This window comes from Electrophorus electricus, chromosome 2, assembly GCF_041902795.1.
Source record: "Electrophorus electricus isolate QZ-2024a chromosome 2, ASM4190279v1, whole genome shotgun sequence".
Classification (NCBI taxonomy): Eukaryota; Metazoa; Chordata; class Actinopteri; order Gymnotiformes; family Gymnotidae; genus Electrophorus; species Electrophorus electricus.
The window spans coordinates 822,983-835,899 of record NC_137498.1 but is presented as its reverse complement, the minus strand read 5'-3'; the positions used below and the strand labels follow the sequence as shown (position 1 = coordinate 835,899).

The following is a 12,917-nucleotide window of genomic DNA, read 5'->3' as shown; positions in this document are numbered from 1 at the left end:
GATTGGCTCATCAGCGGCAGGAGGCAGGGTAGAAAGTTCATTTTCTCCCCCTAATCTGCGTTGGTGTACTTTTCTCTTTATTTCCATCAAAACACATATTTGTGGTAATAGAGAACTTTATTCATATGGTCATCTCAAGAACAGCAGGCTTCTGAGGGCAGAGCCAGACAGTGGGCAGAGAATGAAGTTCAGTAGAGGTTTGTAATGGTGTCTAACAAAAGATGCTACGCACCCAAATCTCAATCAAACTCTTCGAAAGGCAAGCAGAAGACCCTTTTGAAAACGCTGCCAAACAGTAAATACTCACGTTTTCCTTTGACCAGGCTAATGGCACATACAGGTCTGTGTGTCAAATATAGCAAGAATGTATCACAATCAAACATATTGCCTTGGAGCTTTTGGTGAGGGTTAGGGTCCCACTAATCTCAATAGTGCACTTCTAAGTAAACTTGTCAGTAAAAGAAGAGAGTTAAACATATTTAAAACAGATAAATGCAAATGAAATGAAAAATGAAATAAGAGGAGACAATTTGGCTGGTTATAGTTTAATATGATAATACAGGTCAAAGGTCAACCAAAAACACAAAAAAGGAGAAATAATATCACAAAAAGTAACAAAATTTATTAAAAACAGACGGAAAAAACTCTTTTAAACATTACTAATCAGTCCATAGCAAATAACTGTTCTGCCAAAAAAAAAAAAAAAAACAAAACATGTTGGGGGTAGAAAGCTCTATTCTGCTATATAAATGTAAAGGAATTAACTGCCTAAGAATAGGGTTAACCCTAACCCTAGGAATAGGTATGTGCGTACCTATCAGGTAAACAGCTTGTGCCAAAATGCCAGTGTGAAATTTCTAATGAACACAGAACCACTAAACATTATTAGAAACTTCAGGCATGTTGGTGGATTCTAGAATAATTTTACCAAAACGCATATGGCAGTTGAAACACGTCATGTTTGGAAAAAATGGTTGAAAGGGGACTGGATATGTAGTGCAAACGTAGACAAGTTTACCGTGCTGCTCTTAACACCGGAACTGAAAAAGGGGGCGGGGCTCTAAAGGACTGGACTCTTTCTCTGAAAGGTATTTGGGGCGGAGCTTTGCTGCATAGGTCACAAACGAGGATGCGTTCCTGGAACGCACCCTCTGTCCCTGGCTCCGAATGAGGAGGCGGGGCATTTGATTGACAGGTCGAGGGTCACAGTATCGTATTTAAAGCTGTGGCTGCACGTCTTGTCGCCTCGATGGGTCGCACGGCGCACGCGCACACGGCACGGGCGCTGCCTTCTTTATTTCGGTTCTGTCCACAGTCGTTCACCTGAACACCTCCTCTAAGGTAAGCGGTGATGAGGTGAACGAAAACAACAAAACAACAACAACAAAAAACAAAACAAAACAAAACAAAAACAGAAAAAGCCCTCATTGGTTTTTTTTGTTTTTTTTTAAAACAAGTTTACAAAATGGTTCAAAGTGAAATTTCTGTTCCACAGATGAGGGTCTCTATGGGGTTTTAAATCAAATTCAGTTAAAATTATTTATCCAACTAAACTCTGACACACACACACACACACACACACACACACACACGCGCTGGTGTGAAACAGTTCCATATTTAGGCACACACACCCCAACACCTATGCATTCACACCCACCCTGACACACACACCCCCTCACACCCCCACAGCAGTGTGCTACAGGTGAAGCAAAGCTCTCCCTCTCAAAGCCAAACACCCATGTCGTCCCCCCACAATCAGCAAGCCCTGACCCTCTGCTCGGATCCCTCTGACGTCACCCCCGACAACCTCAGAGCCAAAACGCCCGAAGGCGTCAGGTGAGGGCGGAAAGCGGGTGGGAGAGAGTGTCCCAGAAGGAGAGCACGAGGAGGACAGTGTTTACGGGTGCTTCACATCCCCGAAAAACAGCTCGACTCGGCCTCGCTGACGGTCACCCAGACTCAGCTAAGGCCAGCAGACCCTGCCAGTAGTGACGGCGCCAGTTGCTCAGACTCGGCGCAAACAAAACAAACCCTACAGCCCGTGTGTGTGTGTCTGGAGCACAACTAAGCAGAGAAGTGAGACGGAGGGAAAAACATCACAGGGTGGTTTTACTCCCCAGCCCTCCTCAGACGCCTCCCCACCCGGCCCTCCCTGCCAGGATGAGAGGCGTCTCCGTGGGACGCTCACCGGACCATCTGCACAACACCGAGGGGGAGAGGGAGGCTGTGCTGGCCATGGCCCAAGATGGGGGGGCGGTTCCTGGGCTTCACCGGGGCACACCTGTCCTCCTGACGGACAATGCGAGGAGTCTCGGGGAGTCCCACAGTGGGGACAAACAGGTATCCACGGAAACAAGTCACTACGGAGGTGTGTGCACGGAGGATCGCTCAAGTGATGACTCCGAAGTTCTGAACATCAACCTCAACTTTCCTCCCCTCCAGACACAGATATACACACACACACCCACACACACACACCCACATACACACTGCACAGCTGGCAAAAATGTACACTCTGAATTGTCTGCCTCTGCTGTTGTCGCCTCACGGTGGTGGAGGATGGTGTACAAATGGTTTCACTCTTTCAGGCTTTTGTTTTTGATTATTTCTTGAAATAAGACTTCGCCATCAACTGTCCATACTATTGCAATTTTCTGCGGGAAGAAAAATTGAGAGAAAGAGTGGGAGAAAAAGGAAGGGAAAGAAAGATAAATAAATTAAGGAAGTCCTTTAAGTCTGTACAGACACAGACATGTACAGGCACAAATATGAACATCACACTAAATGTTTACACTGCTGAAGGACTTTATGACGATTCCAAAACAGTGCAAAACTCCCTCTAAAGGTGACGTTCTCAGTAGCATCTCACAGATCCTCTTAGCAGGGTTTCTCCTACGCTGTAAGCGTTTTCAGACAGTTCAGGTTTTTGTATTATATACAGGTAATCTGTTTAGCATCCATTCTTTAGCATATGGATACACTTTGAAATCTTTCCTTTCAAATACATTTAGCATTTAGCTGAGCCAAAATCAATCTTTTTAGTTTATAGTTATACTAGATTCATTCATCCTTTGATTCATCTTTGATTAATATTCAATAAAAAATTATACTGACCCCGAAAACATGTCTCATTAATCCCCTATATAACACTTATTATATGGGTGAGTACATTATGGTCTTGAATAGACATGGCCTTGAGTACACAGCATTAACTGCATGTGTGTGTGTGTCTGCTACCACTGAAGCTGTCCACATCCTGAACGTCCTGGAAGGGGGCAGGGCCCCAGATGCGGACGGTGCCATCGTCAGAGGCACTGGCCATGATGCTCGGCACACAGGGGTTCCAGGTTACGCAGTTCACCGTGCGAGTGTGACCCGTCAGCTCCGCGATCGGCAGCTCACTGCGCTTGTGCCAGATGTACACTTTATGATCTGAGGACAGGAGAGAGGAAACGAGAGACTGGCAGGGAAGGGAAACACCTGCATGGTTAGCCTGGGCTTTGCAGGACGGAAGCATGCCGCGTACCTTCACTGCCGCTGGCGATGAAATCCTCGTTGTGACCTCCGAAACAGGAGTGAATGGTGTAGAACCCCTGCGTCACTCCCTGGTACTTCCTCACCAGCACACGGTCCTGCAGGTCCCAGAGATGGACTCCCTGCACAGAGGAGAACGATGACACACACACACACAAATGCGCACTCACACAAACACTCATGTATGCACACATGCATAAGAAGTTCTGAATACCACTTACCTGAGTTGCTACATTTAACAAAGCTAATCTTCCATTCTTGGAAACAGTGAAAGACATGATAGGGTGGTCCTCCTGAACTCTGCATAAGGGAAGCACAGGTCGTCACATACGGAACACCAACCACAGTCATTCATCCACCAACCACAGTCCCACCACAAACGTCCATCTACTAGCCACAGACTAATCACTAAAGTCCTCTAAATGAACGAGCATAAATATACACAACATAAATGTCAGTGTGTGTGTTATTGTTACTAGTACTGTTACTACTGTTATGAGAAAAGGCCTACTGACATGTTTCTGTCTGTAAGGTCCTCAAAGTTGTAACCACGGATGCGCTGGTGTGTGTCAGAGGCAAGGACAGTCCTGCCATCACTGACACACCAGAGGCACTGCACACGTACACCCTCCCATGAGTCCAGCAGGTTGCCGTCGAGATCCTGAGCACAGACAGCACAGTAAGCCATCTACCCGTCAGGGCACGTCACCAATCTACCCGTCAGGGCACCATCCACATATGTCCATTAACTATGAACTCATCGATCCGTCCTCTGTCCCTCTTTTTCTGCACCTCTCCCTCTCTCTCCACTCACGCATTGATAGAACTGCCCCCTCTGGCCTCCTGTGACAAATCTCTTCCCGTCAGGGTTCCAGGCGACGCTGGTCAGGCTGTCCTCATGAGACTGGCTCATTTTCGTACGCAGTTCTCCTGTCTGAACACCAGGGGAAGACAACACTCACTCAGCAACTGAAAATAGGACCGACATCACAGGCTGCACAAACCAAGGCCTACATACCAAACAAAGCAATTAACCAGGAGTACTGGCCTGTGGGCATTTCAAAATAAGACACAGTTATCCAGTTAATTAGCACTATAATTACTAATTAATAATCATTATGGGCAAGGATACTTGCCCGGAAGGCAGAATTACCTGCACGTTCCAGAGCCAAAGCTCCGAACAGTCGTCTGGCCCGCAGGCGATGAGGTAAGTGTCGTCCGGACTCCAGGACAAATAGGACACGCCATACGCGTGACCCTCCAGTGTGCGCCACAACTTCAGCTGGTGCGTGTCCTGTTGGGAAGGGCTGGTCAGATTGTGCATGTGTGTGTGGGTATGTTCAGCCTTTCAGGTGTGTCTACTGCTATCAGGAACTGCACAGATCAACACTCCAGTCCACAAGTCCAGGTTTTCCTAATTGACTGGTCATGACCCCTGACTGCTAGGTGAAAGCATGGTAAAACATCTACAGGAACTGAATTAACATTTGCAGAAAAAAATGACTACATTTTGATGAGTAACCAGAGATGATTAAATAGTGGTTTGTAATCCATCTGAAAGTAAAGGGCTGTCTGTTCCACCCCTGCAGGTAAAAGTCTGAGATTCAGGGTGGTGCTGGTGTTGGAAGCAGGTGGTGCACACACCTGCTCCACCTGCCACACAAGGACGGTGGTGTCTTTGGAGCCGGTAGCCAGTTTGGTGCCGTCGTTGGAGAATTTGCAGAACCAGACCTCGTTACAGTGCTCGGTCAGGATCTGCTGGGTATAGCAGGGGAACTGTTTCCTGAGCAGAGGGGGAGACAGAGAACATGGGTGGGGGATCAGAACCGAGACAGAGTGGAAGCTGGTGTGTGGGGGTGTGTGTGTGTGTGTGTGTGTACCTGCTGCACATGTGGTCCAGCAGTAAGGTGGTGGAGTCAAGGCTGGTGTGTGTGTGTATGTGTGTACCTTCTGCATATGTGGTTCAGCAGTAAGGTGGCAGAGTCAAGGCTGGTGAGTGGGTGGGTGGGTGTGTGTGTACCTGCTACACATGTGGTCCAGCAGTAAGGAGGCGGAGTCAAGACTGGCGTCCAGCTTTGTGTTGTGATAGAGGCAGCGGTCCCTCTGTAACTCCACCGCCTGACGGAGCAGCGTGTGTAGTCTCTGTGGAGGCAGCATGACCGAGGGGGGGAGGTACACTACACACACAAACAGACCATGTATTTAACAGTCTATTCACACAGCACCATGTCGCCCACCCTTAGAGAGTGTGTGCACATGCTCACTCTGTAGCTTGTCCAAGAGGCGCGAGCGAGAGCTAACTCCTTTCCCCTCCCATTCGGCCTTGGCTCTCAGGTCCTCTGCATGGCTACACATCAAATACCTGCAGCAGAAGACTGACACTTCAGCCAGCCAATCACAGACATTGTAGGCATGCCCACCACTAGTCACCAAGCAGTATAATGCTGAATTATTAAGAAAGCAAACTCTCTTAATTCTTTCAGCATCTGTAGTAGTGCAGTTGAGAAACTTTAAGAAAATTAGAGTCAAGCGTGTTAAACAAGGATAAGTGTCATTCACTTGCTAGCACCTCTGCTGGGCAGACATATTACTGTACCACTTCAGTAGATACAGGTTATGACGGTTGGTTGACACTATACCCGCTGAGAATGTGGATGCGGTCTGTGTTGTACTTCAGTGGAGTCAGTTCTCCTCTCAACACCTGTAGCGCCTCCAACACCTTTCCGTCCTCCAGATACTCCAGATACTTCTGCTGAAGGAGCAGGAACTTCATTCTCTGTAGGAGGAAAGAGAAAAACCCTCAATAACCACCTTTAATCAACAACCACCTTTTAACCACCCATCATTTCAGAAACAGAAGAGGTAATGTCTGAGTTACGCCCAGCCCCAACCGGGTGCTCGTGTACGGGCTGGTCTCCACTGATACCGAGGGAGGTTTGCTTGGCTCTTATCTGTGGCTCACACTGACTGGCCAAGCTGGGCGGGATGGTGTAGCCCAGAGCCAAAGCTGTTCTCTCCATCACACCCAGCCTTCAGAGGTTTTCGCTCCTACACTAAAGACTTACATCTCGTCTTAGTGTTTCACCCAAACAGCTTAACACTCTGCTCTCATTAACATCATTTCCTTGCTAGTCAGTGGTAGCTCAGTGGTTAAGGTACTTGACTTGTAATCAGAAGGTTGCTGGTTCAAGTTCCACCACTGCCAAGTTGCCACTGTTGGGCCTCTGGGCAAGGCCCTTAACTCTCAAGTTGTACTCAGCCATAATTGTAAGTCGCTTTGGATAAAAGCGTCAGCTAAATGCCGTAAATGTAGTCTTTAACCCCCAACACTACTGATTATGGATCAGCTGTTCTTCTTTAGACTTCCATTTTGATGTGCAAAGCCACACTCACTAGTGCCAACAGTGTCAGAGTGAAGACAGCCACATGGACCACATGCAGTGTAGCAGCACTGGGCTTGGAAATTCACTTTTAAAAACAAAGTTTTCAAGTTATTTTCACTAATTAACTCCACCTGTTGGTTTTAGCTGATCAGCAAAACCTCCTGAACCAGTGCCAGTGCATTAGCTTCTGGCCTGGCAGACAATATTTAGACAGATTTCTACTCAACAGGGACCGTCGTGTCTCGGACATAGTCGTTTAGAAGGTTCTCTTCATGCCGACCGCCAATGGTGAGGTTTTGTCCGTGCATGCCAGACGGTCTTGGTGCCTGTGCTCTGCCATGACCTCCCCTGGCTCAACATCACAGCAGACAGCATCTTAAGTTGTCTCGCCGTGCCACACCTGGTAACCTACTCACTAACCAGCTGCTTCTTCATTAGGCTTTGTGGCACATCTCAGGAGTCTTTTCTAGCTAATCAGGACTGGAGCTCGGGACTGAGACGCCTCTCAGTCCCGGCAGGACAGCAGTCGCGGTACTTCTATTAATGCACTTCTTCCCATAACAGCTCTGCAGAGACGCACGTGTGCCAGATCTCTGGGTAACGTGGTCCAGATGACTGCAGCTCGAGTCAAAGAGCCGCCATATTTAACTCTTACTCACCCAGACAGGGGTCAAATTTTGCCAACGTAACAGTTTAGTATTTATGTTATTATGCAGTCATTACACTGTTAACGCCCTATTTCATGAAAGTAGCAATACAGGAAAACTTAATTTGTCCGAAATCTTAACTACAAATGTGTTGCCACTAAACTGGTTGCAAGAGACATTCCAGAACATCCAGTGAGAGAAAGTCTCATCTTCTGCATTCTAGACGGGCTGTTCCAGACCCAGCTCCGGACTCCTCCGGACTGAGCTCCAGAAGGTGTGAGCAGTGTTCTCCCGGGAAGGGCTTACCACAGTGGCGTTGGGGGAATGCATCAGGGACTTGAGCTCGCTCAGGTCGTTCTCAGCCTGTGTGCACACACAAAAGCAGAGAAACAAGAGAGTCAAGTTGGTTTAGTCTGGAGGGGCAGGGAGCGATGGGGGTGTGCTACACTGCAGACATAGTCGCTCTCACTCTGTACCTGTCACAAACACAGTCAACGTTAGGGTGAGGGTTATCACTGATCTGGCAGTAGGTATGGTGTTAGGGTTAGGTTAGGGTTTAGGGGAGACCCAGGGCAATGTGTCTCTCCTTCGCGTAGCAATGTGTCTCTCCTTCACATAACAGACTAGAGTGGAAATTATGTCAGAAACAAATACAAAAAAATGTGAATGACAGCAAGTAAAACATTAAGAATACTTTTAACTGGTAAATAGCACTCTAAAGATCACAACTGGCATGACTAGCATATACAAAGTAAACACAGAATTCGGGTAATGAGAACAGTGTCATGTTGATGCACTAACATGACCAACATTTGCAATTTCCATAAGCGACAGACTGGAGGACCCAAAAGAATAAACATGAGCTACTGGACAGCATTGACTGGCTGGCTTGAAAAACCTGTTCCATATATTAACAAGCTCCTTACCATGCGTAGTCTTTCTTTTGTCAGCTGAGGGGAAACAACTTGGCAGTTACTTGATTCATTCAGATGTCAGGTGTATTGTAGCAGGGAAAGCACACGCACGTGCAGCAGAACATGTATTTCGCCAGAACTCTGAGATCCGATTCTGAATTCTACTGCCCCAGTTCCAACTCTACTGCAAGTGAGTTTTGTATTTCCTATTTTTGCTTGTCTTACCAAATCTTGGCTATCCAGCATCTACAGAAACCAGTGAGAATGTCTCCGTCCTGCCTACGCGCTGGGGGCTATTAGTAGAGGCTGGACCATGCAGGATAGCTCCATGTGTACCTGGAGGCAGCATGCTGTGGCAATGCTACTACAGGTCAGAAGCCCTCATGCACTCGGACACTGGGGTTGTGCTGTATGAAATAACACCAGCTGTTAAAGACGCATCCCCCCCTCGCAGTCTGACCCTTGTTTAAGACCAGGCCACAGTGTGGACAACAATCACCCAGCCCTGACACACACACACACACACACACACACACACACACACACACACACACACACGTTTGCTGGTGAAGAGGAGTCCAGCATTTCATATGCCCATAACATAACCCTGTGGGTCCTCGCCATCACCCATCCATTGCCTGCGTTCTCATGTTGTCATGCTGGCATTCGACACTCCCACCACCATAAAAGGCCCTATTGTCCAGTCAAGAAGTGCCCCATAGCAAAAACACACAACATTTTACAGGGTTTGTGACAGCCATGCACCGACGAATTTCAAATGACTGCAACTACACGTGTGTTAACATCTGCAGGGGATACGTGGCATTCCACAACCAGACGTGACAGAGAGGCTATATCACGACACACACACACACAGGTCTGTATGACACTGACTAGCATGAACTACTCTGCCATTACACGGATGTGGCAGGGGTGGAGGCCGGGGTTGCCATGGACACACCTTGTCCCATTCGCCTTCCATTACGTGGTTCCGGAACTTTGTAGCAGCGGGGTGTTCAAGTCTGCAGCCAGATTCCTGCATGAGCAAGTCCACTGTCTGACTAGAGAGAGAGAGAAAGAAAGAAAGAAAGAAAGAAAGAGAGAGGGGGGGGAGAGAGAGCGAGAGGATGCATTAGACTGCAGCAGTACAAGCACTGAAGTGTCATAACGTCATTAAACATCAGTGTCTTGATATGTTGAGGAACTGTATGTATACAAAGGGGAGGGGGCACAATGACATCATCCCTCAGGTAGGGCAGCATGAGTGGCGCAGAACGTTTACAGCGTCTTTCAGGCTGCCAGCCTGCCTCTTCACCTCCTGGGCACGGGGCTGTGCAGCGTGCACTCCCTCCCTCAGACAGACAGAAAGACGTACAATACCCTCAGTCCTACACACTGGACGCAGCTAGCCTGGCAGGACCGTGGAATCTCCCTGCAGGTTGTGGTCGGGCCAGAAAATGTCTGAAAATACAGCGATGGCTTCAGCAGACGACGCACTAAAATTAGATCCGACCAACGTTTCTAATCTAAAACAGCTGTTTCATGAAGCATTCCTCAGCCGCCATGAAAGCATGAAGCACAGTTTCACCGTGCTCTCAGAGAACACCACCAAATGACAGGAAACTTTACTGACAAAGAAGCTTGGTCATATTTCACTAGTGCATATTTATAAAGTTACAATCCTAAATTTCCTGTAACTGGAGCCCAAGATATACCAGCACTGTCGGCTGGCCATCTTAAAACGACCAAAAACATACAACACAGAAGCAACCGTCGACTGACACCAAGTAAACTGGCTCGTAACTGCGCTCCTTCAACAAAGACAGCAAAACAGTACCGATTACTTTAGGTTTTCAGCCGGAACGAACAAAAGCAGGGTCAACGTAAAAAGGATCAATCAAAACACAGACATCAGACAGCACATATCAGCATATTTAGCGTTCAACAGCGAACACTAAACAGTGGCACTTAACGCCTGGCTGGACAAAAACAAGCCAGCCACCACAAAGCGGAAGGGGAGGCCACGAACACACGCTGTCAAACTCTTTATTCTTTGCGTTTTTTGCGCAATCCGCAGAAAATATGCGCGCAAAAGGAAACCGTCGACTGTAAAGTAACGGGACCTCGAAATGGCCCACGAAAAAATATGACCGACGCAACTATTTTGTTCTCCAAGCGTCCTGGTAATGTTTCTAATGGTTCAGCTATCATTGAAAGCTTCTGGCAGTCAACGTTATACTCTCGTATTGTGCAAAATGGACCCCTTCATCCTCCAGCGAGCTACCCCTCCCCCGTGTGGCTCAAACCCGAGCAGTGTCGTGCCAAACTTCGGCCCCACTGCCAGCACCAACTCGGACACTTACTTCAGCCCCAATCCGTGCAGATGCTGCCCGATCAGTCGGATCACATCCTCTTCTGACTGAGACAGACGCTTTTTCTTCTTTAGTGAACCGAGCTCAGAGCCCGAGCCTGTAGACAACGTCCCGGTACCGGTCTGGGCCCCGTTACCGGTGCCGACACTGCTCCCGTGATCCGTGCTGGAGAGGAGCCCGTTGGAGTGCGCTCCCGCAGCCGAGGAAGACTCTCCATTTTGCGCGCTGCTCTGGCAGGTGAGACCCGACTCCTGTCCTTCGCCCGCGCCGTTCGACTGCATATTTGTGCCGAGGCTGCTCCCGGTATTTCGGTTCAAGTGAACGGCAGGAGGCGCTTGGGGATGCGGAGAACTCGCTAGTGCCAAAACAACCGCAGAAAGGCCCGCTGTCCCTGCTGAAGCCCCGGGCTCTCCTACTCCCTCCGCCGCCGAGGCTCGGTGTTTCTTCCGCGGGGGCGGCGACGCTCCACCGGTGTCCGAGTCGGAGGAGGAGGAAGCGGAGGCCAGAGTTTCCTCGCCGAGAGCGGCCGTGGTTAGAAGCCGTTGGAGCCGGGGATGGGAAAGGAGCCGTCAGCTCCCGGGATTCAGAGCTCGTAACCCAGCTCGGATCGCCCTGTCTCTGCGGTAACAGCACCGCTGCCGAGCCGTTTGTGTTGTTGTTTCTCCCCAAACAGCTGCAACCTCTAATGGAGTCCAGGCGCGCTGACGTAACCGGAAATTCCTACACAACCATACTTCCGGGTAAAACAATCAATAGGCGTGTGAAACCTTTCAGCACCAACTATAATAATAATAATAATAATAATAATAATAATAATAATAATAATAATTATTATTATTATTATTATGACGGATGACAGACCATCAGTATTAACTGTGTGAGTGCTTGATTTCTAACTCGATTATTTGCGTTAAATTTTATATATATATATACATATATATATATATATATATATATATATATATATATATATATATATATATATATATATATATATATATATATACACACACACACACACACACACACACACAAACATATATTTATTTTTAAATATATTAATGTCATTAATATATTGGAAACATGCAGACGATATTTTAAATATTCAACAATAAGAAAAGTCGATATTTATTAAATCATTTTTAAAAATCTAGATATTTCACCAAATTAGAATTTCATATTATTTATGTAAAATTAGTATTACATATGAAAACGTATGTACACGTATTTATTAAAATTAAACACAACACTGACACCTAAAGGAGAAAGTGAGAACTGCATCACTATCTGACTCACCATCTCAAAAGCTTGATAGTAAAGGCATGTTACATACATAAAGGTTCAGTACCCTAAAGGTATAAGAGACTGCAGACAGCAACAATATTAGAGAAGTTATTACTCCTGACAGCTCTGTGTTTTATTTTGTAGGGCTTAGACACCCTCATGTGTCACTATGAACCTGTAAACCACATGAAATACTTTTACCATATTAAATACGTTTACTTTTAATAAATCAGAATTACTGGTAATCCAACCATTGGAATGACAGTTTAAATCCTATTATAGATTAAGGGAACATATTACAAAAAGACAGTGCAGCTGTGTCTTGAATGATATCACACATCAATAACACGTGCAGATTTGGTCTGTATAAAAGTGCAGCTCAGTTAGTTTGCCAAGGTGAGAGCCCCAACCCTCACCTTCTCTTAGAGTTGTGAGCACACTTTGACCATCTTGTAGTTTTTCAGAACAGAGAGTCAATAGTGTAGTTTAGGATGAGTTGACACTCAACATCTCCAGGTCCAGCATAGCCGTGAGCAGGAGATGCATGATGAGGCAATGATGATGTAATAATGATGTAATGACAAATAACAGCTTTGGTCATTATGGTAAAAGACCTTGGTCAGTTTTTCATGGTGAGAACACACGTCTGGTAGTTGGGTCAGGTAGGGCAGGCAGGTCGGGTGTGTCAGGTTGACCAGATGGCTCAGGTGAGACAGGTGTGCTGCTTTGAGTGAGATAAATACTGCAATGGTACAGGGTTGTTGAATTCTTCCCTCCGTACTG

At 47.0% G+C, this 12,917-nt stretch overlaps 1 protein-coding gene across 2 annotated transcripts; it reads right to left on the bottom strand.

Moving 5' to 3' along the window:
- Positions 1–529: 529 nt before the first annotated feature.
- Positions 530–11,418, bottom strand: LOC113582950 (WD repeat-containing protein 26). Of its 2 annotated transcripts, none has more exons than XM_027019003.3 (14): positions 10,842–11,418; positions 9,440–9,539; positions 7,871–7,927; positions 6,174–6,310; positions 5,799–5,896; positions 5,555–5,711; positions 5,179–5,317; positions 4,688–4,828; positions 4,349–4,468; positions 4,050–4,195; positions 3,756–3,834; positions 3,527–3,656; positions 3,238–3,432; positions 530–2,654 (listed from the first exon to the last, which is right to left on the bottom strand). In XM_027019003.3, the coding sequence occupies exons 1-14, from the start codon at positions 11,129–11,131 to the stop codon at positions 2,629–2,631; spliced, it is 1,815 nt and encodes a 604-aa protein (XP_026874804.1). In that variant the 5' UTR covers positions 11,132–11,418; the 3' UTR covers positions 530–2,628. The 2 variants fall into 2 exon arrangements, with proteins under 2 accessions (XP_026874804.1, XP_026874805.1); XM_027019004.3 differs by having other exon boundaries at positions 3,241–3,432; positions 10,842–11,279.
- Positions 11,419–12,917: the final 1,499 nt, after the last annotated feature.